This window comes from Ranitomeya imitator, chromosome 1 (genome assembly GCF_032444005.1).
Source record: "Ranitomeya imitator isolate aRanImi1 chromosome 1, aRanImi1.pri, whole genome shotgun sequence".
NCBI classification, from domain to species: domain Eukaryota; kingdom Metazoa; phylum Chordata; class Amphibia; order Anura; family Dendrobatidae; genus Ranitomeya; species Ranitomeya imitator.
This window is the reverse complement of record NC_091282.1, coordinates 853,032,870-853,058,310: the sequence shown is the minus strand read 5'-3', so window position 1 is coordinate 853,058,310 and position 25,441 is coordinate 853,032,870. Positions and strand designations below refer to the sequence as shown.

Below are 25,441 nucleotides of genomic sequence, written 5' to 3'. Positions count from 1 at the left end.
GGTATTGCCTGTTATGATACGGTGGCCTAGGAGCAACATGGAACGAGCTCTGAAGGAAGTGGTAACTGTACTGACCGCAGTCCCTAAGCTCAACACAACACTAGAAGTAGCCGTGGAATGCTCCTAACTCTCCCTAGGCATCTCGTCACAGCCTAAGAGCTAACTACCCCTAAAGAAAGAACATCAAAGAAGGCAATATAGAAGCAATATAGCCATAAAAAAGTCAAATTTTATTAGAACACATATATACACAAAATATTTAAACGAATAAAAAGTGGGGCAGAAGAATATGCAAATGGAATAACCACCGCTAGGCAAAACGTACTGTATAAACGCTAATTATGCCATATGGAAAAAGTGATAAATAAGTTAAATACTTTCAATCTAAATATAGTAATTAATGCGCAGTATAGAACAAAAAATGGTAAAAGGAGTCACAGAGGACTTCTATAAATAACATACAAGTGTAGTATATATTGCGCATAAATTATAACAGTAGACAGGCATATCATATAGCTCTACTGAATGATATCCTCATAGATCATATAGAGTATAATCAAAACAAGGTGAAGATCCTCCAAAATAGACCATAAAGGGATGAATAAAGCGCTGCAAGAAAAATTGTATACTAGGGCAAAGAAGTCCTTAGCCAAATAATAGCCTTGTTATAAATAGCTTATGCAGTCCGAAAATAGTCCTGCAACAAACAATGTGTGTGCAAAAAAATACACATGGTACCAATTCCGTGTCTACAAATGACCTAGAGGATACATATAGCTCAGCAGATAGAAAACCTATCTAAATATAAACTCATATATATATAAGCCCATGATATAGTAGGTGCGAGGATATCAGTCAGGAGAATTACCTGGCGGTAGTAGCAGCAACCCGACGCGCGTTTCGCGTGTGGCTTCGTCCGGGGATGAATGCGTGACGCGTCGGGTTGCTGCTACTACCGCCAGGTAATTCTCCTGACTGATATCCTCGCACCTACTATATCATGGGCTTATATATATATGAGTTTATATTTAGATAGGTTTTCTATCTGCTGAGCTATATGTATCCTCTAGGTCATTTGTAGACACGGAATTGGTACCATGTGTATTTTTTTGCACACACATTGTTTGTTGCAGGACTATTTTCGGACTGCATAAGCTATTTATAACAAGGCTATTATTTGGCTAAGGACTTCTTTGCCCTAGTATACAATTTTTCTTGCAGCGCTTTATTCATCCCTTTATGGTCTATTTTGGAGGATCTTCACCTTGTTTTGATTATACTCTATATGATCTATGAGGATATCATTCAGTAGAGCTATATGATATGCCTGTCTACTGTTATAATTTATGCGCAATATATACTACACTTGTATGTTATTTATAGAAGTCCTCTGTGACTCCTTTTACCATTTTTTGTTCTATACTGCGCATTAATTACTATATTTAGATTGAAAGTATTTAACTTATTTATCACTTTTTCCATATGGCATAATTAGCGTTTATACAGTACGTTTTGCCTAGCGGTGGTTATTCCATTTGCATATTCTTCTGCCCCACTTTTTATTCGTTTAAATATTTTGTGTATATATGTGTTCTAATAAAATTTGACTTTTTTATGGCTATATTGCTTCTATATTGCCTTCTTTGATGTTTATTCCAATTTGGAGCATTGCCATATAATTAGGCAGGTATTTCCCCTAAAGAAAGAAGCAGGAAAGCTATCTTGCCTCAGAGAAAATCCCCAAAGGATAGATTAGCCCCCCACAAATAATGACTGTGAGTGGAGAGGGAAAAGACATACACAGAATGAAACCAGGATGAGCACAGGAGGCCAGTCTAGCTAAATAGATAGGACAGGATGGAATACTGTGCGGTCAGTATAAAACACTACAAAAATCCATGCAGAGTTTACAAAAAATCTCCACACCTGACTAAAGGTGTGGAGGGCAAATCTGCCTCCCAGAGCTTCCAGCAAGACAGAAATAATTCACACTGATAAGCTGGACAAACATAGAAAGCACAGAATGGATAAGTCCACAATCTAAGGACAGAAAAGAGCAAGCAAAAACTTAGCTTTGCTGAACTGGTCAGGATAACAGGGAACTCCAAAGAGATGTGAATCCAACCAGGAACCATTTACAAGTGGCACTGGCTGAAGAAAGAGCCAGGCTTAAATAGCCGAGCAGAAGAGACGATAAATGGAGGCAGCTGATGACAGCTAACTTCAAGGAGCAGCCATACCACTAGAAACCACAAGAGGGAGCCCAAGAGCGGAATTCACAACAATTGCCCCTCCTCAGTACAAAGTATGAGATCTGATTTGGCTGAGTAAGAGGCAAAGACTGGGATCTAAGGTGCAACTTTTCTCCTTGCAGAGAATGACATGCCAGATCTGGCATGCCAGTATGAGCAGACTTAAACGCCTTGCATGCTCCTCTGGGAAATTAAATATGCAAATTGTCTCTTCATAAAGGAAGAGGACTTGAACTCTATAGCACCACCTGTTGGAAGTCTTATCCTCTCACTCAGCCAAATCAGATCTCATACTTTGTACTGATGAGGGGCAATACCCCGAAACACTGTGTCTACAAATTCAAATTCTAATTAGGTGTTTATCCTATGTCATATTTCAAGGTTCGTTAAAGGCACGATAGTAACTTGTAGGATCGCTGCTTCCAATAGATGACACTGGAATTTCAGTTCAAGTTCCTCTCCGAAGAGACAATTTGCATATAGCATTTGTCAAACAAACTATAATCATTTCTCTAGATCAGTGTTCCCCAAGTTCGGTCCTCAAGAGCCACCAACAGGTCGTGTTTTCCGTATTTCCTTAGTATGGCCCAGGTGATGGAATTATTGACTGTCTAGATGATGGAATTATCACCTGGGTAATACTAAGGAAATCCTGAAAATATGACCCGTTGGTGGCTCTTGAGGATCGAACTTTGGGAACACTGCTCTAGATACTAAATAATTAATTGAATACCCAATTCAATGAAGAAAGGCAGATAAAGTTTTGGTGGCTGATGTCAGTATTCCAGCACTTGCTGAGCTGACAAAAGGAGCTACTTAAATTGTTTCCATCATTGTCTTGCATCTCATCTTTATACATGGACGGGTACCGTTACCATCTTATCACCGCCGTTGTAAAACCACTTATAGTATTTAGGTTTTTTTTCCCGATTAGAATCCTTCTAATACCATAATCACATAACATGAAGCGAGCAGCTTATCTCACATCTACTAATCAGTAACTTTTTTTTCAGTGGGAGGGAAAAGTAAAGAGAGAAGTTGTGGTTAACTGAAAAAAAGAGTCCTTAAATGGACAAGAGAAAGAGGAGAGGAAGGAAGAGGTAGCCGGTGTAGGGGCTGCTGTGTGTGAGTGTGACGCATCCGCCAGTGATACATGCTGAAAGTGCAGAAAGTGTTTTTTCATTTTCCAAATTCAACTTCTTTTTTTCATTGAGATGTCGTTCTGTGTAATAAGGGTATGAATTGTGAATGCTTGGCTTTTTACCTTCTGTACAATTACAAGTATATAGATTTAAATGACAAATGTGTGGTGTGGGGGCATTACAAAAGATCGAGTTGGCATTAATATTTAGCTATCTTTTCTGAGATTTAATAGGTAATCCCTCATCTTCATATCAATCAGACTAAACATAAACTTAATATAACCAGACAGGTATACACAAAATATGAGTTTCTGCCAGACCTAAATTAAATGTTAACTGTCTGTTATTAACAAAAAGTCATCAGGTCTGCAGTGGTGAAAAAGGTGCTCTCTACAGTAGGAGTCATAAGTAGAGTTGAGCGACCTTGACCTTTTTAGAGTCGAGCCGTGTTTCGCGAAACCCGACTATCTCAAAAGTCGAGTCGAGTGGAATAGGCCGATTATGGCGAAAAGTCGGGGATCGACCGAAACACGAAACCCAATGCAAAGTCAATGGGAATTTTTTTTTCTCTCTCTCTCTCTCTCTCTCCTCCGTCCCTGAACAGAAAAGCTGGTGTTACACATTTCAAATCGCTACAGCGCACAAGCGACGAGATGATGATAGCCGTCCACGCCCCTAAGACCCATGTCATCACTCTGCCCACGCTCCTTCATTGGCTGAAAAAATGGCGCCAAGCGCGTCATACGAAACGCGACTTTGGCGCGAAAGTCGCGTACCGCATGGCCGACCCCACACAGGGATCGGGTCGGGTTTCATGAAACCCGACTTTGCCAAAAGTCGGCGACTTTTGAAAATGAACGATCCGTTTCGCTCAACCCTAGTCATAAGTCCTTAAATCGGATCTGTCACTAGATTTCACAATACACACAGCATATTACTAAAAGACTCTCTTAGACCTGATAATACTGATGTACTTACTTTGAAAATCAATATCAGAATAGGTATTCAATCATTTATGAAAGTTTAACTCAATCTCCAGCCACCTTACCTGATTGGAAGCTCCTCAGGGACCCTCTTGCTGTTGAGATCTCAATCCGCAGCTGTCAGTCAGGCTGGATAGGTGGGTGGCGAATGAAACACTGTCAATCTATAGCTGGACTCATAAAATGTATTATAAAGCCATTTTAAAGTGGCTTTTGGTGGCACTATGGGACATCATACTGTGCATGTGAGGGGTAATGCGGGGGGCAAATTGTGTGGAAAAATTCACAGGATGGGGATATTATACTATGTGTGGGGGCCATAATGTTCTATGAGGACCCTGAAAGAGGTAACATAGTGAGTGCGAACACTAGAGGACTTCAGTAGAGGCCAAATGACTGTGTACAGAGGGTACTTAAAGGGACACTGTCACCTGAATTTGGAGGGAACAATCTTCAGCCATAGAGGCGGGGTTTTTGTGTTTTTGATTCACCCTTTCCTTACCTGCTGGCTGCATGCTGGCTGCAATATTGGATTGAAGTTCATTCTCTGTCCTCCGTAGTACATGCCTGCACAAGAAAATCTTTCCTTGTGCAGGCGTGTACTATGGAGGACAGAGAATGAACTTCAATCCAATATTGCAGCCAGCATGCAGCCAGCGGGTAAGGAAAGGGTGAATCAAACACCCAAAAACCCCGCCTCCATGGCTGAAGATTGTTCCCTCCAAATTCAGGTGACAGTGTCCCTTTAAAGTATTCATACCCTTTTAAATTTTTCACTCTTTGTTTCATTGCAGCCATTTGGTAAATTCAAAAAAGTTAATTTTTTCTCATTAATATACACTCTGCACCCCATCTTGACTGAAAAAACAGAAATGTAGTAATTTTTGAAAATTTATTGAAAAAGAAAAACTGAAATATCACATGGTCATAAGTATTCAGACCCTTTGCTCAGTATTGAGTAGAAGCATCCTTTTGAGCTAGTACAGCCATGAGTCTTCTTAGGAATGATGCAACAAGTTTTTCACACCTGGATTTGGGCATCCTCTGCCATTCTTCCTTGCAGATCCTCTCCAGTTACGTCAGGCTGAATGGTGAACATTGGTGGACAGCCATTTTCAGGTCTCTCCAGAGATGCTCAATTGGCTTTAGGTCAGGGCTCTGGCTGGGCCAGTCCAGAATGGTCACAGTGCTATTCTGAAGCCACTCCTTTGTTATTTTAGCTGTGTGCTTAGGGTCATTGTCTTGTTGGAAGGTGAACCTTCGGCCAAGTCTGAGGTCCAGAGCACTCTGGAAGAGGTTTTATCCAGGATATCTCTGTACTTGGCCGCACCTATGTTTCCTTCAATGATAAACAGTATTCCTCTCCCTGCAGCTGAAAACCACCCCCATAGCATGATGCTGCCACCACCATGTTTCACTGTTGGGATTGTATTGGGCAAGTGATGAACAGTGCCTGATTTTCTCCACGCATACCGCTTAGAATTATCACCAATAAGGTGTATCTTCGTCTTATTAGACCAGAGAATCTTATTTCTCATAGTCTGGGGGTCCTTCATGTGTTTTTAGCAAACTCTTTGCGGACTTTCATATGTCTTGCACTGAGGAGAGGCTTCCGTCGGGCCTCTCTGTCATAAAGGCCCGACTAGTGGAGGGCTGCAGTGATATTTGACTTTGTGGAACTTTCTCCCATCTCCCTAATGCATCTCTGGAGCTCAGCCACAGTGATCTTGGGGTTCTTCTTCACCTCTCTCATCAAGGCTCTTCTCCCACGATTGCTCAGTTTGGCTGAATGGCCAGGTCTAGGAAGACTTCTGGTGGTCCTAAACTTCTTCCATTTAAGGATTATGGAGGTCTCCGTGCTGTTAGGAACCTTGAGTACTGCAGAAATTCTGTGCCTTGCCACAATTCTGTCTCGGAGCTCCTTGCCAAGTTCCTTTGACCTCATGATTCTCATTTGGTCGTCTGACATGCACTGTGAGGCCTCATATAGACAGGTGTGTGCCTTTCCAAATCAAGTCCTGTCAGTTTAATTACGGTAAATACAGCTGGCCTCCATTGAATGCGTAGAACTATCTCAAGGAGGATCACAAGGAAATGGACAGCATGTGACTAAAATATGAGTTTCTGAGCAAAGGGTCTGAATACTTATGAACATGTGATATTTCAGTTTTTCTTTTTTATTAAATTTGCAAAAATTTCTACATTTCAGGTTTTTTTCAGTCAAGATGGGGTGCAGAGTGTACATTATTGTGAAAAAATGAATGTTTTTTAATTTAACTAATGGCTGCAATAAAACAAAGAGTGAAAAATTTAAAGGGGTCTGAATACTTTCCGTAACCACTGTATGTACCGTATTACATGTAACATTCATCAAAACTGTTTTACCTTCTCATTTCATTTTCATCTGGACGTTATAGCATTGCTTGTTATTATACTTTTTGCATTGTATCAATGTTAGTTTTTTCCTTTACTGTACTGCCAGACATACATAGGCTCTGTACTTATTTCAGTCAATCCATTTAAGCAGATGCCGTATTTCACAGACCGAGAAGTTGAATTATATCAAGGAGCTGTAAGTAATTATATGTTCGTATTTAGATTATGCTAAATATAGTGAGAATGTGAGAAAGAGATTTTCTGTACACCTAAATATTTCACCAAATTTTTCATTGAATATAATGTAATAGTGGTTGCAGGGCAGAATACATGTTTTTTTTTATTTTGCCTCTCCATTGTGGAGATATTAGCAATCAACATATTTGGCACCAAATGAGTTACCTTTAGTTAAAGGTTTATTCCCATCTACAAGATCCTATAATAATATTAGCAAATACCTCCAATTAGAAATGTAGTATAGTTCTTCTGATTCGCTCTGTCTCTTTCCTCATGTGCACGAATTGCAGGACCTTAGGTATCCGTGGTTACGACCAGCAACTAGCTATCTAACTGTCACTATATCAGTGGACATAACCATAGATACCTAAGGTACTGCAATGCTCTACACATGAGGAAAGAGACATGGTGAATCAGAAAAAGATACTACATTTCTAATTGGAGGCATCTGCCAATATTATTATTATTATTAGACCTACAACATATTGAGATAGGATCGTGGAGCTGGGAATAACCCCTTAAGTCCAAGTGGGTGTTTTCACTGGGGACATGTACGTCTTCTCCCTGAATGAGTTCCTATCTGATGATAACACCTGCTTTTGTAATGACCAGAGGTCCGAATGAGATCCAGCGAGTCACAAGCCGAGACAGAGACAGAAATAACAACACTCCCTTTAATGGAATAGGAGTTGAAGAGAAATTCAATATTGTATGAAAACAGCCTAAGGTTCCCCCCATTATTTACAATCATTCAGCTAGGGCTGAAATCAATGTGCTAATCCCAAAGTTTCCGCTTTAATTGTATTACACTGAGGTTTTTAGAGGAAATTTACCTAACAAAAGGACAAACAAGTTATTAAGAAAACATGTGTAAATCAGCTGAGGTGGTATTATGAGACCCCCAATGTTAGGGGTTGAGTTCCCACCTCTGCACAAGGGGAATCTTGGGCCATCTCCGCTGCGGTCTCCCATTCTTCTCCTGCCGCAGTGGAGCCTGCTCAGCGGAGACGTCGGTCCCAGTGTCTTGTTCAGTCTCACTCTGTGCAAAGGGTTACTGCTGCTTTTCCAGCTTCTGCCATTGAAGCCAGTGCTGGGCAGTGGCGAGCAGACCTGCTTTTCCCCTTCTGAGCATGCCCAGGGTAAGATCTCTCATTGGAGATCGAGGGTCACATTCTTAGATACTGCAGCAAAACTCATTGGTTCTCCAGGAAGGTCCTGAAGTTGCTCAAGCTCTGTGGCAGCCTCTCATTGGTCCTTCTAGGAAGGTCCTGTACTTGCTGCAGCTATAAAAGGTTTGCATGGCCGCACAGCCATGCGCTAGTATCAAATCTAAGTGATGTGCTTTGCGCCAGTGTGGTTACATGTATATGTGTTCAGGGACTCGGCTGAAATAAGCCCCTAGAATACCGGCACCTCTGGTGAGGAGATTGTGTGTATGGATTGCAGGCCCTGGCTGAAATAAGCCCCTAGAATACCGGCTCCTCCGGTGAGGAGATTGTATGATTGCCTCTTTCATTGCATAACCACAAACTGCTATCTGCTTGGCAGTTGCTGTGTACTCCTGTGAGTTAAACAGGACACAGTGCTTTCTTTAGGCGACTCTGTGAAATAACAGAGTTCGCTTCTACCGCCATTTCCCAGCAGCAGGTTCACTCCTGTGCGGTAGACCCCGGGCTGCGAACGCACCAAATAACATCTCTCTATTTACTCGGTGCGTTCTGCCAGCCCTAACACCCTGGGATGGCACACTGAGTATAAATAGATCAAAACGCACAATACAATACCTATAAGATATAAAGGAGCTCTTAAACAGTTAATTTGGGGATACCCAGGTATCTATTATTACGGGACCACTAACCTGAGGGAAGTCTCTACTCAGGCATATAACTATAGGAACCAGTTCAGACTGGAGGGACAGGAACTGTTAGGAACCAGTTCAGACTGGAGGGACAGGAACTGCTTCAGGAGGCACGGGAACATAGGCAGGTACGAGTGGCATAAGGGAACTGGTAGTAACCATTACAGACAGGAGGGACAAAGCGCCATGGAGTGCGGGGTGAGAGCAGAGCCGCAGGACGCGGAGAGCAGAGCAGAACCGCAGGAGGTGGAAAGTAGAGCAGAACTGCAGGACGCGGAGAGCAGAGCAAAACCGCAGGATGCAGAGAGCAGGGCAAAACCGCAGGACGCGGAGAGCAGAACAGAATCGCAGGAAATGAAGAGCAGAACAGAACTGCAGGACGTGGAAAGCAGAGCAGAGCTGCAGAATGTGTGAGGCAGAGCCGCAGGATGTGGAGAGCAGAGCAGAAACGAAGGACGCGGAGAGTAGAGCAGAACCACAAGACGAGGCGAGCAGAGCAGAACCACAGGACATGGAGAGCAGAGTAGAGCAACAGGATGCGGAAAGCAGAGGAGAGCCGCAGAATGCAGGACGGGAGCAAAGCCAAGCCACAGGATGCGGGAAGGGAGCAGAGCAGAGCCACGAGGTGCAGAACAGGAGCAGAGCAGAGCCGCAGGATGCGGGACAGGAGCAGAGCAGAATGAGTTGACACAAAGATACACACAACTGAGTAGGGAAGGCAACAGACAAGGATACAAACAGGTACAGGTATAGGGAGAAGTTCAGACAAGGACAGACACGGGAACAAGTTCAGGACAAGGAATTCAGGAATGGGTTTACAGCCTTCAGGGTGACAGAAGCAAGGCACATAGAATACAGGTAGGGGCCTGGGTATGCAGCCCCCAGGGTGGAGGAAGCAAGACAGACAGAATACAGGTACGGGTCTGGGTATACAGCCCCCGGGGAGGGGGGGGGGGAGAAACAGGACAGGACAGCAGCAGAAAGCAGACAGAGAGTTTGTTGCTCAGGCATCTCCCTATGGGTGGAGATGCTTTAAATACCCAATACCTCTTGGAAATAGGCTGGGGACAAATTAGGAGTTTGCACACTGCCTCAATAAGACTCAGGAAGTGCCGGGGCCGCTACCCTAGGCATACAGCCAGGAAGCATCCAGCAAGCAAGGACATGAGGTTCACAGCAAGGACACGGCAGAGGACAGACCTCACAGCATGGCCCAGAGTGGTGAGAAAGATGGGATATGGGAAGCCATGCAGTGATGCCGGCAGTCATTATCTCAATAAATTAGAATACTTTATAACACCAGCTTGAAAAATGATTTTAAAATCCGAAATGTTGGCCTACTGAAATATATGTTGAGTAAATGCACTTAATACTTGGCTCCTTTTCCATCAATTACTGCATCAATGTGGTGTGGCATGGAGGCAATAAGCCTGTGGCACTGCTGAGGTGTTATGAAAGCCCAGGTTGCTTTGATAGCATCCTTCAGCTCGTCATCATTGTTGGGTCTGGTGTCTCTCATCTTCCTCTTGACAATACCCCATAGATTCTCTATGGGGTTAGGGTCAGGTGAGTTTGCTGGCCAATCAAGCACAATGATACTGTTGCTTTTAAACCAGGTATTGGCACTTTTGGCAGTCTATATTGTTGCTTTCTCCCCAACCACCCCATCATTGTCCTTTCCACCACCTCTATCATTTCTTTCTCTCCCACCACCCCATCATTGCCTTCTCCATTACCTCAATTATTGCCTTCTCCCCCACCAGCCCCATCACTGCACTTCCCATCACCCCATCATTGCCCTTTCCACCACCTCCATAATTGCCTTCTCACCCACCACCCCCATCATTGCCCTTTCCACCACCCCCATCATTGCTTTTTCCCCCACCACCCCCATTATTATTATTATTATTATTATTTATTGTTATAGCGCCATTTATTCCATGGCGCTTTACATGTGAGGAGGGGTATACATAATAAAAACAAGTACAATAATCTTAAACAATACAAGTCATAACTGGTACAGGAGGAATGAGGACCCTGCCCGCGAAGGCTCACAATCTACAAGGGATGGGTGAGGATACAGTAGGTGAGGGTAGAGCTGGTCATGCAGCGGTTTGGTCGATCGGTGGTTACTGCAGGTTGTAGGCTTGTCTGAAGAGGTCGGTCTTCAGGTTCTTTTTGAAGGTTTCGATGGTAGGCGAGAGTCTGATGTGTTGTGGTAGAGGGTTCCAGAGTAGGGGTGATACGCGAGAGAAATCTTGTATACGATTGTGGGAAGAGGAGATAAGGGGGGAGTAGAGTAGGAGATCTTGTGAGGATCGGAGGTTGCGGGTAGGTAAGTACCGGGAGACGAGGTCGCAGATGTATGGAGGAGACAGGTTGTGGATGGCTTTGTACATCATGGTTAGGGTTTTGTAGTGGAGTCTCTGGGCAATGGGCCATCATTGCCTTTTCCCTCACCACACCATCATTGCCCTCTCCACCACCCCCATCATTGCCCTTTCCACCACCTCTATCATTTCCTTCTCCGCCACCACTCTCATTATTGCTCTTTACACCACCTCTAGTACTTTTACCTCCTGACGTGAGCACTTCAAGACAATGTTTGGAGCAAGCAGTATGTCCTAACTATGTTTTCATGTGTTTGCTAACTGGCTTATTATTAAATATATTTTTCCTCAGGCTCAGTATGAGAATCCTCCACATATCTATGCATTAACAGATAACATGTATCGCAATATGCTGATTGATGGTGAAAACCAGTGCGTCATCATCAGGTAAGATGCTGGATTCCAGTCCTTATGTTGTGCACACTGGAAACTTCAGTAGCTAATTACAGTAGTACAGCTGTGGTAGAAATTTGTGATATCTTACCAACAAGATGAGAAAGTCAGCAGTGTAAATTGACCAACACTGACAACATGACATTCCCAGCAATGTTATCTCTAAGCTTTTGCAGCTGCTGAGCAAACAACTGAAGAGCTAGGCACGCTTTCACCATAAATGGGTGATTGAAAAACCTAATTGCAGCAAAATAAAACCAAAGAAAAATTAAATTGCACCAACCTAATAAACATTTATTATACATAGGGCTGGGAACAAGGACATCCAGAGGTAGGTGAGCACCTAGGGCATTACTTTACACCACCCTCTGGACAACACTTTTGGATAAAAAATATTTATTACTGCTTGAAATGAATGGGTGTAAGAAAAAAATCACGCAGCACTTGAACCATGCGATTGCCATCAGATTTTTATACATTCATGTTGTTTAACTCCTTCACCCCGAAGCCTGTTTTCACTTCCTGATAGGCCAATTTTTACAATTCTGACCTGTTACTTTATGAGGTCATAACTCTGGAATGTGTCAATGGATCCCACTGATTCTGAGAATGTTTTTTCATGACATATTGTACTTTATGATACTGGAGACAAAGCAGAGTCTATATATTGACTGCAGGTCACATAGACGATACCACTATAAATCATATATCTAACAAAGCATAAGTGGAAAAAATAAAACGTAACTTTTATTATGACTAAAGTCACACACAAAAAAACTTAAACCAAACACCCAAGTGAATAAAAATACTGGGGCAAAGTCTCAGACAATTGGTATGGTGACCACAGAGACTGGTTATCCCCAGAAAGGACAGAATGATATCCTCCACAGCATATTGGAGATATCATGAAAACTAGAATTTGACATATAGGGCTGGAGTAAAATAACATCAAACAGCACACGTCAGGCTAGTTACATGAACGAACAATAAAAAACCATCAATAGTCGCATATAGACAGTGCCACTGATGGCTATAAATAATGTAAAAAGGAACAATCTCACCGGTTCCAAGATGAGGGCCCAGGAGCGCCGGATAGTTTCTGGTCAGAAGAAAATCCGGAAAAGTAATGGAGACGACAGTCCCTATGTCAGTCCCTATGAGGCTATCGATAGACTATCCCCAAAGCTCCTGCCCTTACAAGGGCAGTCCACAGCTACCCCTGTGAAAACATGCCCTGCACTCTCCCTGTATAGTCCGTCCCGACGCGTTTCATCCAAGCCAAATCTTCAGGGGACTTGCTTGTGCATGGAGATAGAGTGCCTGTATGCTCAAAAGGAAGGACACTAAGTCCTGCCACCCTCAATGCTGTCTTGCAGAGAGTGAACACGGCAATGGGCTAGTGCTTATATAGCAAAAAGGGGAGGCGGATACCATGTGTTAGTATGACCACTTCCCATAGGGAAATCATATGGCAGCTAAAGGTAACCATGACGACTGGGTAAACCATATGGGGGAACCCACTGTATATTGTCATATATTGTGCCAAGAGCGTACATTGCAAACCACAATCGTAGTGTGATGAAAATGCGACATAAGTACCTGACAGGAGGCCAGACAATGCACCCTTAGGTTATATACATGTGAAGGCCCCTAATATACTGCGTGCCTATAACCGCGCTGAAAATTCAAAGGTAAGATGCCATAATACACAATGCGGCGCCGCCAGTACATCCTGTGACAAAGAACGCCCCGGATGTTATGGTTACCGGGCAACCCACAGGACGCTAAGCGCAGGAATTAGCCGATGACTCAGGCCATCCTACCTTGCGTGTTCGAGCGCCGGAAGTAGGCGTTACCGGGCAACAAAGACGCCAAACACAGCCCCCAGCAGCCGGCGTGCAGCGGCATGACTTGGCGGCACATAGAGTACTAGGCGCCGCAATGCCAGCCCGCCCCCCCCGAGTGCACGCGCATCGGAAAGGAAGTAACTCCTATAGCCGACGTGCACGCGCACCGGAAGGAGGGGTTGCTAAGCAACAAGCGGGCGCAGAGAACAGATGTAACGCTGGCGTACCTTAGTGCCTGTAATGACCGGAATAAGCGCGTGCCGGAAGTTAAGATTGCTAGGCAACAGATGGATGCTAAGCGCAAAGACACAGTGAAGCACAAGCGTGCCAAGTGACAGTAACCCAGTATAAAGAGCTGGCAACAGTGGGTGCAGTTTCAGCAGAGGTGGACATAACCGGGCAACAAAGTAATGATAAAGGGACCCTAAAACCACCGCATAGGTATATCGCGGTGCGAAAAAACACGCCACAGGTCATGGAAATATGCCGCTATATGAGAACGACGGGCAGCACCCGCATAAAACCACATGCCTAGTGTACCTAAGAACAAAGGGACTGCAACGCTACATATTGTGTGCAAACGTAGGTAGGTAGCAAAAAACTGAAATTATACACCGCGTGCCCAGGCGAAAAAAAACCCAAAATGACGGGGGCACCATGTATAACGTAAGCTGGACACACACCTGTAGCGACAGCTAGAGCGGCCACCAGGCTGTATATATAACCCACAATCAACCTAAAGTGCCAAGAACAATGGAATGTACATCCAGAGAAGTGGACACCTCATGGAAAGGAGTGGGTATGGTATACTACAGCCCTGGATATGATTAGACACAAGTTATATGTTTAACCAGATACGACAAAAACATGGAAAATAAAATTGAAAAATGCCATATGAAAACCCATACCGAGCACGAGTTACGGTATGTTATAAATAAGTAACAAAATTGGCCGCTCTAGCTGTCGCTACAGGTGTGTGTCCAGCTTACGTTATACATGGTGCCCCCGTCATTTTGGGTTTTTTTTCACCTGGGCACGCGGTGTATAATTTCAGTTCTTTGCTACCTACCTACGTTTGCACACAATATGTAGCGTTGCATTCCCTTTGTTCTTAGGTACACTAGGCATGTGGTCTTATGCGGGTGCTGCCCGTCGTTCTCATATAGCGGCATATTTCCATGACCTGTGGCGTGTTTTTTCGCACCGCGATATACCTATGCGGTGGTTTTAGGGTCCCTTTATCATTACTTTGTCGCCCGGTTATGTCCACCTCTGCTGAAACTGCACCCACTGTTGCCAGCCCTTTATACTGGGTTACTGTCACTTGGCACGCTTGTGCTTCACTGTGTCTTTGCGCTTAGCATCCATCTGTTGCCTAGCAATCTTAACTTCCGGCACGCGCTTATTCCGGTCATTACAGGCACTAAGGTACGCCAGCGTTACATCTGTTCTCTGCGCCCGCTTGTTGCTTAGCAACCCCTCCTTCCGGTGCGCGCGCACGTCGGCTATAGGAGTTACTTCCTTTCCGGTGCGCGTGCACTCGGGGGAGCGGGCTGGCATTGCGGCGCCTAGTACTCTATGTGCCGCCCAGTCATGCCGCTGCACGCCGGCTGCTGGGGGCTGTGTTTGGTGTCTTTGTTGCCCGGTAACGCCTACTTCCGGCGCTCGAACACGCAAGGTAGGATGGCCTGAGTCATCGGCTAATTCCTGCGCTTAGCGTCCTGTGGGTTGCCCGGTAACCATAACATCCGGGGCGTTCTTTGTCACAGGATGTACTGGCGGCGCCGCATTGTGTATTATGGCGTCTTACCTTTGAATTTTCAGCGCGGTTATAGGCACGCAGTATAGTAGGGGCCTTCACATGTATATAACCTAAGGGTGCACTGTCTGGCCTCCTGTCAGGTACTTATGTCGCATTTTGATCACACTACGATTGTGGTTTGCAATGTACGCTCTTGGCACAATATATGACAATATACAGTGGGTTCCCCCATATGGTTTACCCAGTCGTCATGGTTACCTTTAGCTGCCATATGATTTCCCTATGGGAAGTGGTCATACTAACACATGGTATCCGCCTCCCCTTTTTGCTATATAAGCACTAGCCCAGTGCCGTGTTCACTCTCTGCAAGACAGCATTGAGGGTGGCAGGACTTAGTGTCCTTCCTTTTTTAGCATACAGGCACTCTATCTCCATGCACAAGCAAGTCCCCTGAAGATTTGGCTTGGATGAAACGCGTCGGGACGGACTATACAGGGAGAGTGCAGGGCATGTTTTGACAGGGGTAGCTGTGGACTGCCCTTGTAAGGGCAGGAGCTTTGGGGATAGTCTATCGATAGCCCCATAGGGACTGACATAGGGACTGTCGTCTCCATTACTTTTCCGGATTTTCTTCTGACCAGAAACTATCCGGCGCTCCTGGGCCCTCATCTTGGAACCGGTGAGATTGTTCCTTTTTACATTATTTATAGCCATCAGTGGCACTGTCTATATGCGACTATTGATGGTTTTTTATTGTTCATTCATGTAACTAGCCTGACGTTGTGTGCTGTTTGATGTTATTTTACTCCAGCCCTATATGTCAAATTCTAATTTTCATGATATCTCCAATATGCTGTGGAGGATATCATTCTGTCCTTTCTGGGGATAACCAGTCTCTGTGGTCACCATACCAATTGTCTGAGACTTTGCCCCAGTATTTTTATTCACTTGGGTGTTTGGTTTAAGTTTTTTTGTGTGTGACTTTAGTCATAATAAAAGTTACGTTTTATTTTTTCCACTTATGCTTTGTTAGACTTTATGATACTGGTAAAATTTCTTCAATGTGACTTGCGTTTATTAGTGAAAAAATTTGAAACTTGGCAAAAATGTTGAAAATTTTGCAATTTTTCAAATTTTAATTTTTATATGTCTACATTACATCAGCACAATTTTGGAACCAAATTTGTTTTTGCTAGGAAGTTATAAGGGTTAATAGGGTTGAGCTAGCGATTTTTCATTTTTTCAAGAAAGTTTACAAAACCATTTTTTTGGGGGGACCACATCACATTTGAAGTCACTTTGAGGGGTCTATATGATAGAAAATCCCCTAAATTGATATTATTCTAAAAATTGCACCCCTCAAGGTGCACAAAATCACATTCAAGAAGTTTATTTGCCCTTCAAGTGCTTCACACTTGAACTAAACTTTTTAGTCACAAAAATTATCTTTCAGCAAAGATTCTTTTATTTTCACAAAGGTAAAAGGTGAAAATAAACCACAAAAAATGTTGAACAATTGTTTCTGAGTATGTTGATATTCCATATGTGGGGGAAAACCACTGTTTGGGCACACGGCAGGGCTCATAAGGGAAGGAGCACCTTTTAACTTTTTGAATGCAAAATTGTCTATTTTTGTTTATTTTCACAAGGGTAACAGACCAGAACGTTGTAAACGTTACCAATGTAGAGGTGATAACTAGTGATGAGCGAATATACTAGTTACTCGAGATTTCTCGACCACGCTCGGGTGTCCACCGAGTATTTTTTAGTGCTTGGAGATTGTTTTTCTTGCCGCAGCTGAATGATTTACATCTGTTAGCCAGCATAAGTACATGTGAGGATTCTCTAGCAACCAGGCAACCCCCACATGTACTTATGCTAGCTAACAGATGTAAATCATTCAGCTGCGGCAAGAAAAATTCAATCGCCGAGCACTAAAAAATACCAGGAGGACACCCGAGCGTGCTCGAGAAATCTCGAGTAATTAGTATATTCGCTCACCACTAGTGATAACCCTTATCCAGTAGTGGGTGAAGCAACTCCCACACAATTTTCCCACTCACGCTCAGGATGGGGGGGGCATTCAGGGGGGTTAATCTGGCTGTCCTTACCCTCGTAGACACTAAATCTGTCCGTGTACCCTGAGGTACTCTCGCACAGTTTGCACAATTTAATTCCATACCTGGACCTCTTTCTGAGCAGTCGGAATTTTAGTCTCCCTTTGAAATGAGCCAGAGATTCACCTATAGCGATGTCCCTCTGGGGTGTTTATGCCTCAGCAAATTTTCTGCTGAAGTGTTCAGCCTCTGGCCGAATTTTATATAGACGATCAAGTTTGGATCATCACGGGGAGGACACTGCGCATTATCACTATGAAAATTTTTTGGATTGCTTCAAATCGTGTCCTTGTCATGGCCATGCAGAATACCGTTGTACTGTAGAGAATATCAGTACTCCAGTATTGTCGAAGCTCTGGTTTTCGGATAATGCCTATATGCACTACAATTCCCCAAATGTCAACATCTCTGCTGCATTTACAGGGGTCCTTTTAGCGTATGACGGAGTGGGATTTTGGGTGAAAAATTAATGGGCGTACAGGTTTGTCTGGGTCACCATAACATTTATTATTTCCTGACTGAAAAAGAATTTTAAGAAGTCAATTTCAGTGAGTCCAACTGTGTCAAACTGGATTCCTGAGCTGCCGATGAAATCCGGAATGACGGGTTGATAATTTTCAGGGATTCAATCCAAATAGGATCGATGGCTGCAGGAGTTGCCTGGGTCCTAGAGCGCCTTACTGGGAGTCCTTCCTCACTAGATGAGGAGGAGGAAGAGGAGGAGGAATATACAAATGTGTTATCTTCTCCACTGGATGAATCTATGGATGAATCTATGTCAGATGCAAGGAAGGTGTATGTCTCTGCAGCGCCACAGAGATCTGGTCGTTGCAGTATGACACTCTGCCGCTAAGGGGAGTGATGGTACGTCTGATGGCACTGAAGGAATTCTACTGACCAGGTATCACCAGCACACATTACACTTCACACTCTGGCCACTAGGGGGCGATAAAGGCTTTATTTATTGGGCCACTCCTCACACTGGTAAAACTAGGGGTTGGATAGGATGTTAGTGAGAAGCTGACTGGGTTGGATTCAGGCAACATCCCGTGGCAGGGGGTGTTGCAGGGAGAAGACACAGGGGGTCCCTGTCAGGCGTGGGAACCTGGCAGGTGCCTAGCGAACAGAGCAGAACGTTACGGAACCGCGCCTGCACACCCCGCGGCGGTATCCTAAGAGAGTGACACGAAGGGAAGGATATTGTGGAACAGTGAGAAACGAGATCAAGCACAAAGGAGAACCAGTAGGAGTCGTGCCGTGAGACCGAGGCAACATCCTACTGAGGCGCGTAGCCGGTGGCCGGAATACCGCTGGAGTAACTGACTCTAGGCCTTACTTCGAACTCCGCAGGACAGTTAATTATAGGTTGGCTGTCTACCTTAAATTTCCTACGAAGACATAGGGGGCAACGCGTGAAGAGGGGCATCTCTAGGGTCCCGGAAGAGCTCCCAGCCTTCCCGTCATACGGGTGCGTCCTAGCCATAACATACCTGGGGGACGAGAAACTAGTAACATCTGGAACAAGCGAGAGAGAATTAGAAAGAACGAACGAATGAGAACAGAAGTTGTGAGGACTATTCCGAATGCTCAGCAGGGTAGCACTACAACACACAGGCGCTAGTGGTAGGCACTGATTTCCACCTGCAAAGGGAACTCTGGATGTGCCCATCGGACCGGCCGGTCTCAGATAGCCCTGTTAAGCATGCTCTGGATTGAGGATCCTGAAGTCTACAGTAAAGAGGTAAAGAGACTGCAACCTTGTGTCCTCGTTATTGACTGCACCTCACACCATCACCATCTACCTTACTGGGAAGCCCTGGGGACATAGTTCACCTGTGGGAAGGTATACCATCCAGCTGAAATTCCATCACCCCAGCGGACCCCATGGCAGCGTCGGTCACCCTGACCGAACACCACAGGTGGCGTCACGAATCTCTGACAGACTGTACCACCTTCATTGGATGCCCCTTAGCAGGGTCGCGGACCGGGTCTAGCCACCGTGACAGCCTCAGAACCGAACCAGAGAGGCCCGGTACCGAGAACTCGTGGCCCTGTGTCTGGGGGCGCTCCATCTCCTCTGGTGAATAATGTCTTCTTGACAAATGGGCCATTTTTTAAAACCCCGGGGATGTGTGTAAGTGGTGCTTTCACACATGTAATGTGTGGGGCTTGTGTATAGGGTACTATCTATATATATAAAGCTGAGAGTATGTATGTGTGTCTATGTATCAAGCCACGCCCCCTCTCCAAACAGCCCTGCCCACTCCGCAGAGCCACACTTACTCGACACGCAAAGCCCCATCCACACGGCCCACATTGTTAGTGCACTCGGGCAAAGACACATTCACCTCAAAAGCCACCCTGCAAAACTCACCGGTTGCGACTGTCATGGTAAGCTGCAGCAGCTGATGCGGCCCAGCCCATAGACGCCCCCAAGCCAACTGACCTCAGAAGGCATGGGACGCACGTCCCCCGGGGACGCAATACGGACTCTTTATACCACAGAGGGGGACCCTGCCTACCCGAACTAGGGGAGGGCAGAGACCCGGGTACTGTGGCAGCTGAGCATGTGGACAAGGAAAGAGACACGTAGGACTTGATTACACCGCACAACTTCAGGTATAGAGGAAGTAAAGTTTACTAAAGTAAAGTCACAAAGTACATAAACAAAACATGATGATTTCAGGCTCCCAATTCCACACCTCCAGAAGGGTACAACCCTGTGGACCCCAAGGCACCAACGGATCACCGAGGCACACCTAGGCGGGAAATCAGGACACAGGCAGGACATCAGGATACAGACAGGACATCAGGACATCTGGACACAGGAAGGACCTCAGGACATCAGGACACCGGAAGGACATCAGGAAATCAGGACACAGGCAGGGTTACAGGGTACAGATAGGACATCAGGACATCTGGGAAAAAGAACCGTAAGCACTACCCTGTGAAGGTGCCCGGGTAGGATCCCACACCATATATCAATATAAAATAAACCCGGCACTCAACTTATGGTGAATCTCTTGGGATTTATTAACAAGAGAGAAGATAAACGTTTCGGCCAATATTGGCCTTCCTCAGTAACGTACTGCCAATAGGAGCGGTGAAAGGTGAGGCAGTGAAATTCTGCCAGTGCTGTGAGTTCAGGAAGTAGATAGAAGCAGGCTCACAGGGTCCGACCAAAACAGGGTCTGGAATAGCGTGGGTGGCCTGAGAGGAGCTGTAGAACAAATAAGTCCAGGGCAGACAAGCGGTGGACACCACGTCGCATGGACTTATCTGTTCTACAGCTCCTCTCAGGCCACCCACGCTATTCCAGACCCTGTTTTGGTCGGACCCTGTGAGCCTGCTTCTATCTACTTCCTGAACTCACAGCACTGGCAGAATTTCACTGCCTCACCTTTCACCGCTCCTATTGGCAGTACGTTACTGAGGAAGGCCAATATTGGCCGAAACGTTTATCTTCTCTCTTGTTAATAAATCCCAAGAGATTCACCATAAGTTGAGTACCGGGTTTATTTTATATCAGGACATCTGGATCCAGGGTCACCGGCAGACATCAGACAGGAGTCGTTCGGTTCTGGACATCCGACACGACTTACAGGCACCACCAGTCATCAGGCTCCAAGCTTCAGGCAGCGGTCATCAGGTTCCTAGCTACAGCCTTCAGGCTCTGGGCATCGGACCTAAAAAGGAACTCAAACATGATGGTGCAAGCACCGCCGTACTGAACGTGGGCCAGACGGGGTTAGCACTGCATGGTAGTCAGAGGACAGAGTAGTAAATGCTCAGCAGAAACACGGGTTACAAGAGACTCAAAGTCACTGGGTGTGAGGCTCCAGATGCAGAGGGATTCCAGGAACATAATCAAATCACAGCAGACAGTTCAGACAGGTTCAGGTACAGGACAGGTACAGGATCAAGGATTCGGGCCTGGATATACCGCCTCCAGGACAGGCGCCAAAACAGGAATCAAGGCAAGGACTTTGGTACCAAAACATAGACAGGAGAGGTGCGGGAACACAAATACACATAGCAAAGTTCAGGAGATTTGTGAGTAGCTCAGGCCCTGCCCGTGGGGCAGGGGAACTTTATATAGGAACTGCCGCACAGCAATTGGTTGGGAAAAGCATTTCAAGTACACACCCTAACCCTGATAAAAGCAGGAGAGGTGTGACCGCGCACGCCCTAAGCACAAACTGAAACCATTACAGCACAATCGGTGCAGGAACTTAGACTCAGTGCACCAGGCTGTGACTGCACGCACTGACACACATGGAGAGTCATGCACCAGCTGCAAATGACCTAGCAACCCACGGACAGCTTCCACAGCGGCAACCAGGGACCGCACAAGCAGATGGTCATGCAGCAGGGCAAAGACCTAACCACCCATGTATGGCTGTGCAGCAGAGCAGGGAACTGAGAAGCTCCATACAGGTAACAGCCAACAGTATCCCAGCTCAAATTAGGGGGAACGGAGCAAAGGGTTAAAGCAAAGACATGCATTGTCACACCGAAAATCAGATACAGACAAAACGGCGTGACAGCGACGTCCCAGCCACTGTGAGCTACAAACAGGGCCGCCGCCTTCAGGGTATCAGTGCATGGCAGGCATAGGTCACATCTAACTCTGTCGTGTCTAGAATGGAGTTGCTCCTGTGAGGCATGATGTGAAGGGAAAGGGAGGAGCCTCATGGATTACACCGCTGTGCTCATAAAAGGAAGTTGCACTGCATGAGTGAGGGGAAGAGAGGAGTGAGGTGAAAATGAGGAGAGTGAGGGGGAAATGAAGAGTAAGGGGGAATAGTAGAGTGATCAGAAAATGACACGTGTGAGGTCAAAATGACAGGTGTGAGGGGACAATGAAGTGTGAGGGGGAAAATTAGAGGAGTGAGGGGAAAATGAGAGATATGATGGGAAAATGACAGATGTGAGGGGGGAAATGAGAGGCGTGAGGGGAAGATGAGAGAATTGAGGTGCTACTGCAGTATGAGGCTGTGTATAGAGAAGCGTGAGGCGCTGCAGGTGGAGGCTGTGTATAAGGCCACATTCACACGTTCAGTATTTACTCAGTATTTTACCTCAGTATTTATAAGCCAAAGCCACGAGTGGGTAGAAAACTACAGAAGTGGTGACGTGTTTCTAATATACTTTTCCTCTGATTGTTTTACTCCAAGTTTTAGCTTGCAAATACTATGTTGCAAATCTGTAGTGTTGAATATATTATGTAAAATGTTTTTATGTGCAATATAATCATTATAATTTGTTAAAACTAACCACAGTTAGTTACTATGCCCGGGCAATGCTGGGCTCTTCAGCTATTTTATTATAAAAAACAAAGAGAAAAAAAAGTAGAGAGATAATATGTAGAAGAAACAGAAGAAAAAAATGAAAAGAAAAACCAGATGTAAAAAAAAACTTTGTATTAAAAAAAATAGACGTTCACTACACTAATGACCTCCCTATAAAATTACCCGACTCAAATACTTATTTTTAAAAAAGAAATGAATGTCACCAACAATACGACGTACGCTCCCATAATGCACTCGCTAAAAAATTACTCCATGCAACTAATTCTTTTTTTACAAAAGAAAAACGAACGTCACCAGCAATGATATGCATGCTCCCCTAGTGCACTCGCTAAAAATGTACTCAACGTAACTAATTTTTTTAACAAAAGAAAAACGAACGTCACCAACAATGTGACGTACGCTCCCCTAATGCACTCGCTAAAAATTTACTCTACGCAATTAACCCCTTCCCGACATGTGCTGCACTAGTAGTGTGTTGTGAATTCTGTGGCAGAGCTCCCTCCTGTGGTCACAAGTGGTACTTCGGCTGATTCTCTCTGTGAGCTTCCGTTGGTGGAGGAAAGTGGAACTGCGGCTTCTGAGTTTCCTTCCTCAGGTGATGTGGTGACGTCGTTAGGTGCTGCTCTATTTAACTCCACCTAGTGCTTTGATCCTGGCTTCCAGTCAATGTTCTAGTATTGGACCTGTTTCCTCCTGGATCGTTCCTGTGGCCTGCTGCTCTGCATAGCTAAGTTCCGCTTTTGCTTTTTGTTTGCTGTTTTTTTCTGTCCAGCTTGCTTATTTGTTTTCTCGTGCTTGCTGGAAGCTCTGGGACGCAGAGGGTGTACCTCCGTGCCGTTAGTTCGGTACGGAGGGTCTTTTTGCCCTCTTTGCGTGGTTGTTTGTAGGGTTTTGTGTTGACCGCAAAGTTACCTTTCCTATCCTCGCTCTGTTCAGAAAGTCGGGCCTCACTTTGCTAAATCTATTTCATCTCTACGTTTGTCTTTTCATCTTAACTCACAGTCATTATATGTGGGGGCTGCCTTTCCCTTTGTGGTATTTCTCTGAGGCAAGGTAGGCTTATTTTCTATCTTCAGGCTAGCTAGTTTCTCAGGCTGTGCCGAGTTGCATAGGGAGCGTTAGGCGCAATCCACGGCTGCCTCTAGTTGTGTTGGAGAGGATTAGGGATTGCGGTCAGCAGAGTTTCCACGTCTCAGAGCTCGTTCTATGTTTTTGGGTTATTGTCAGGTCACTGTATGTGCTCTGACTCCTATGTCCATTGTGGTACTGAATTACCAGATCATGACAGTAGTGCTCTGCGGGAGATGCGTTCTTGCAAACAGCAGTACTAGTACAGCGGCATAGAGAGTCATCGCGCAGGGAGGAGGCTCTGTGCGCACTTCCATCAGGACAACGCAATGCAATTGCGTTTTCCTGATGGTCTCTATGGAGACCCATGGCACCAAGATGGCTGCTGGGTCCTTCTGGGTCATGCAGGGAAGGTGGCTTGTGAGTGCCTGCTGAGAGCAGGTGCTGGCATGCTTCCTTCCCTGCCTTTCAGATCCTGATCTGATACTATGCAGTGCAGAGTGTCAGATCAGCGATCTGATATAATACAGTGATGTCCTATACTGGGACAATGGTAAAAAGTTTTAAAAAAAATTAGAATGTGCAAAACTATTTTTTAACCCCTTTCTGTCATCCAACGTACTATCACGTCCATGTGCCCTGGGCCCGTCTGCCCATGGATGGGTTAGTGCGTCATGTGCAATCAGCCGCACTCACGGGAGCCGCAGACGGGTGTCAGCTGATTCTCACAGATGACACCTGACACTAAGTGCCAGAAACGTTCACGGACCGCTCCCGATGCTCCTGGAACACTCCGATCAAACATGATGGCAGCGTTCCGGAGCCGGAAGAGGGACTGATAGCCCTTCTGCCTTTGCATCATGACGACATCCGGGTCTCCAGACCTGAGAGACTTCCTGTCATGCGCAGTGATGACCAGGAAGTGTCTCAGGTCAGTGTAAGGCTAGTTTCACACTAGCATTTACCTGATCTGCGGCGGGCTGCGGACTTCCTTCGTGAAGCCCCGCCCTCCTCCGCACCTCCGCCGTTAGCTCCGCCTACTGCTGCATGTGGCCCGCATGCGGCCTGCGTACCTACCTTTAACATTAGGTATGCAGGTCGTGCGGCTGTATGCGGATGGTGCCGCATGCGTCGTTTTGACGATGTGGAAAAAAATGCTACAGGCTGCGTCTACGCTGGTCGCCGCATCGTCAAAACAACGCATGCGGCAGCATCCGCATACAGCCACATGACCTGCGTACCTAATGTTAAAGATAGGTACGCAGGCCGCATGCGGGCCGCATGCAGAAGTAGGCGGAGCTAGCGGCGGAGGTGTGGCCAAGTGCGGGGCTTCACGGAGGAAATCCGCAGCCCGCCGCAGATCAGGGAAACGCTAATGTGAAACCGGCCTTACAGAAGCTGCAGCGCTGACAGCTTCTATAGCATGCAGATCTGTATACTAAAGAAGCGATTAGCCTGCATAAAATGAGTGTCCCATAATGGGACAAAGTGTAAAACTTAGAATTAAATGAAAACATTTTTTTATTTAAATAATTGTAAAAATATATATATAAAAAATAATAATAAAAAAATCAATATTTATTTGATCACTAGATAAATATTTGAATGAAGAAAATATCTAAACAATAAGGCCATGTTCACACGATCCTTTTTTTCATGCGGAATTGCCGCGATTTTCCCGCTGCGGGTCCGCAGCTGTTTTCC

At 45.4% G+C, this 25,441-nt stretch overlaps 1 protein-coding gene across 1 annotated transcript in view; it reads left to right on the top strand.

The window, feature by feature from the left end:
• MYO1F (myosin IF) overlaps window positions 1-25,441 on the top strand; it is a 363,040-nt gene that overhangs the window by 99,511 nt on the left and 238,088 nt on the right. Inside the window, exons 3-4 of the mRNA XM_069741645.1 lie at window positions 6,860-6,949; window positions 11,531-11,625. Coding sequence (XP_069597746.1) covers window positions 6,860-6,949; window positions 11,531-11,625 — 185 coding nt within the window. The remainder of the gene's footprint in view (window positions 1-6,859; window positions 6,950-11,530; window positions 11,626-25,441) is intronic.